The sequence below is a fragment of the Octopus bimaculoides genome, chromosome 11 (assembly GCF_046866305.1).
Source record: "Octopus bimaculoides isolate indiv1 chromosome 11, ASM4686630v1, whole genome shotgun sequence".
Lineage (NCBI taxonomy): Eukaryota > Metazoa > Mollusca > Cephalopoda > Octopoda > Octopodidae > Octopus > Octopus bimaculoides.
Window position 1 is genome coordinate 83,019,169 of NC_142938.1, and position 4,384 is coordinate 83,023,552.

A 4,384-nucleotide genomic window follows, 5' to 3' on the forward strand; every position below is an offset into this window, starting at 1 on the left:
AAGGAAAAAAATGCCTCACAAGCAACCAAAGAAATATGCTCAGTTTACGGTGATGTTTCTTTATCCGAAAGAAATATACGGAAGTGGTTCGCAAGGTTCCGAGCTGGAGATTGTAGCCTTATTTATGAAGAGCGATCAGGCAGACCATCCACTAAAGATGATGACCAAATAAAGTCATTAATTGCGATTAACCCACATTGCACAACCCGAGAATTGGCAGAAAACCTCAACCTATCAAAATCCGTCGTTCATGAGTACCTAGTTAAGCTTGGGTACACAAATCGCTACGATGTTTGGGTACCACATGAGTGGTGTGAGAAGAACCTTTTGGAAAATCGGCGCGAATTTCCGGACAACCCAATAAAATAGTATATTTCAGATAGATGTAATAAGAGTGAATCGTTCTTATTGTGTTCTCAGTGATTAATTTTAAAACAAGGTGATTGCTCAGATTGAAACAGAAAATAAATAATATAGATAAACAAAGTTTTGAGTAAGGCATTAAACTGCATCCAGTGAGGAGACTCCATTTCGAGAATTCAGGACCTTTGGGGAGTACCAAATCATCTCTTCTCTCACTTTCCTTCAAGCCTGAGATGGTAATACCGGACAAAGCCCCGGTTATAGGTTAGGTAGCCAAAGTTATTCTATTCTTGCGGCCAATTTATACAGTATCCAAAAGCCCGTCCTCATATAATGTCACACAGGCCCACCAGTCAGCAAAAATGCAAGGAACCGGCCTACCTGATCAATGGTTAGATAGGCTTTGCACCTTAAAAGTAAACTCGGGAGAGCAGGAGACAAACAGTAAACTATAAATGAACTAGCAATAGTCAACGACAATGCATTACTATATCTTTCCCATAAAAAATTATGAACCTTCAGACTTTGGTAAAGAAGTCTATGATCGATGACCCCTGTAGGACCATGATGGTGACCCCTGTAGGTATCAACCATGAAGAAAAGGTAGAGAGAGAGGTGGGGAAATAAATGACCCATGCCAGCATGGAAATGTACCCGTCACTTAATATACTTATCTGTTCTTGTTACGATTATGTTCTGGTCTTATAACCCATAATATTTTTTAGGGACACCAGTGAAACGCCGGTCGCCGTGCAATATCAGAGTAAGTCACTCTTTCGCACCCGCCCTTGTTGAAGTTGCACCCACTGAAAGAACTGAATTTATCATTGTGAACGATGAAAGCGTTCGCCAATGTTACAGTGTTACCACTGTTAAAGAGGAAATTAGTTTTTATCCTCAAATACCTTTTCGTTGCTACATGAATTGAATCATTTCAGAAAAACTAAATATCTTTGCCGAAGACATGAAATGGTGATGGTGGTGACTAACAATATCTTGACTAGTTAACACGGCCAAGCTGGCAGAAACGTTAGCACGCTGGGCGAAATGCCTAGCGCTATTTCGTCTGTCTTTACGTTCTGAGTTCAAATTCCGTCGCGGTCGACATTGCCTTTCATCCTTTCGGTGTGGATATATGAAGTACCAGTTGCGTACTGAGGTCGAACTAATCGACTGGCCCCTACCTCCTAAATTTGGGGCCTTGTGCCCAGAGTAGAAAAGAATATCTTGACTGGTTACTCGTTCATCTATTTACATCACCTAAACATATTATTTGATAAATGTATGACAATTATAGGATAATACCCGGAATCCAAGAAGAAGAATAATGGTCCGCCTCGACCTCTCTGACTCAGGAAATTTGATAAGTTAATTTTCCGGGCACTGTTTGTATCTTAATTTTTGGAGTCAAATCTCTCTTTTCAACGCAGCATGAAGATTTGAGGAACAAATTGTTATCGTCATTTGAGCTTTAGGTAAGTAAATTCAATTAACGTAATCAAATGACCCGGGATGTCTGACTCTCTTTGACAGAAAATTAACTTATCGGGCTCTCTCGTGACATGTGTACAAGGGTGACACATTAGCTCTGTCGTCAGGACACTTCCTAAGAAAGAGAGATTTTCTTCAGAGGCACTAACCGTAAGCTGAGATGTTGCAGTATCCCACTCCAGTTGAACTCAACAAACGTTTTTAAGATGTGTGATCAGCCGTGCGATCCTGGACGAGAGGAAGACAGCGTGGGACAGTGGCTTTTCATTTACAGAAAGAAGCAAGCTCGAGCAGTGGGCATAACCACATGAAATGTCCCAGTATTTTGCAATGATGTCGCTTTATAAAAGACGACAAATAATCAAAGTTAGTGACCAGCGTAACACCTACAAAGTAGAGCTTAGTTCTATGACTGACGTAGAACTTAAGTCCCTTTCTCAACAAAATCGTACGAAGATGACAACTGAATTCCAGGTGTTGGCTGCACCTCAAGCTGGTTCAGTGTAAAAGAGTGTGAAGAAATACATCCGGTGACCCAGAGCAGGAAGTGAAAACGCTATACTTGCGGAATTAGTTAATGTCTGCATCGTCCGGTTATGTAGAACCACCTGACCACAAGGAAATATTTCAGGAAATATGAGACCGGATTGTAGCGTATACACTTTCGATTTTTATTCTGCTGCTCAAAGCGGCCAAACGAACCTTGGTCTCATTCGGTACTACAGGGCTTAAGAAACACCGTCTGCTCCGGAAAACCTCTAACGATACTGAAGTCTGAATAGTGGGGCGTGTCATAGAAACATCAAGTACCTATTCATTCTGTATTCGTGTTTTTCTGATTTGTGAGTTTCTATCGAATGTATGCCATCACATGTAAAAGAGATTCGGCCGTCATCTCAGTCTATAGGTAAGATCGGCCCACTGCTCTCTATTAACAAGAAAAGGCGACTAACCTAAGTCTACTCAGTGGCTATGGTAAAGAAAGTTGTGTTGGACTCGGTTAAAAGGATTTGTTTAAGAATGTTCTCGAACAATGCCCACAGCAAATTCTTAATGTACACAGTTGAAGGAAGAAGGAAATCATTGTCCTCCATTGTGTTTATAAAATATGAATAAACGAGTCTGATGAGGCTAAATTAACCTATTTTGACTCGGTGACTCGAAACAAAAGACAACAAACTAGGAGAGTGCACTTAACTTTTCATACGTCAGTGTCACCCAAGGTTTCGAGGAAGATACTCCGAGATAATCAAGAGGTACTACTTCCTACTCGCCACCTCTTCGTGTTGACATTTTGCACTTGTCATTTTTGTAGATTTCTCCTCTTTTTACCCGAAATAAATCGGCTACTGTTTTTGACAGTCGTATTTTCACTGTCACCAACATTTTGGGCCCTTGTCACTAATGACAGAAATTATAACAGATTGACAGAATTTTTAGAGCGTTGGTAAAAAAATGTTTCGTGCAAAATTTTCCGGCTCTTCAGATTTTGAGTAGAGACCCCGCTAGGGTTAAATCTGCTTTTCGTCCCCTTGGGTATAGAAATGAATGAAAGCACCAGTCAAGTAGTGGAATTTGTGGCACCTGCTTATAACCTCATCTTAATATTGCTGGCGTTGTACTTAATTTAGAAAATATTTGGGCGTCGAACTAGCAGAATTGTTAACGCGTCGAGAAATATGCTTTCCAACTATTTGCATTGTAAGTTCAAATCCCCACACATGGTCAACCTTGCGTTTCAGCCTTTCCAGATCAATAAAATAAAGAAGCAATCAACCGAGGAGTCGATGGTATCAACTCATCGTCTTTTCACAAATTCATAGCCTAAATCAGACAAAAGTTTAGAATTATTCATGGATAACCTACCGGAACTTTCACTGTAGGCGCTTTCTGTACATCTTTTTTAGAAAGGATGACATTACATTTTTTGTATATTTCCTTAGGAAGAAGAATCAGCTGAGTTCTGTCGCATAATTTATCATTTGCATTGTATGCCAGACTGTGAAAGACCATGTAAGAAAGCAATAGGATTTTCCCTCGGAAAATATTCCAGAAGTACATTATTTCTGTCAATGGATAATTTGCAGTTTAGATGCAGATATTTCCGAATTTGCTTTAATATTGATTTATCTTCAAAATTGTCAACACTAAACTTGTATTTGACGTTATCTTTCTCTCCTTGTTTCAAACGAATGCGTGTCTTATACGCGTCCTTTTATAAGTAAGCAAGCGTCTAAGGTTGTATTTACACTTGACTATGACGTATCAATGTTTTAAATTTGCTTACGTGGAAGTGTGTGCATGTGCATCTTTACATATATAAGTGCTTGCATACAAATATACATAAAGACATATACACAAGCACACATATATAATACACGCACACGTAAGCACGCGGGCACAAACACTTCTCTCTCTCACTCTCTCTGTATCTATCTGCCTAGTTAGGTATATACATGCATGCAAACATACACACTCATACACACATATGTATATATATTTACACACACACACACACAAAACACACACA

General features: G+C 39.6%; 1 protein-coding gene across 1 annotated transcript in view; it reads right to left on the reverse strand.

The window, feature by feature from the left end:
• Positions 1-4,120, reverse strand: part of LOC149133420 (uncharacterized) — an 18,719-nt gene extending 14,599 nt beyond the window's left edge. Inside the window, exon 1 of the mRNA XM_089360492.1 lies at positions 3,721-4,120. Coding sequence (XP_089216618.1) covers positions 3,721-3,915 — 195 coding nt within the window. The 5' untranslated portion in view covers positions 3,916-4,120. The remainder of the gene's footprint in view (positions 1-3,720) is intronic.
• Positions 4,121-4,384: the final 264 nt, after the last annotated feature.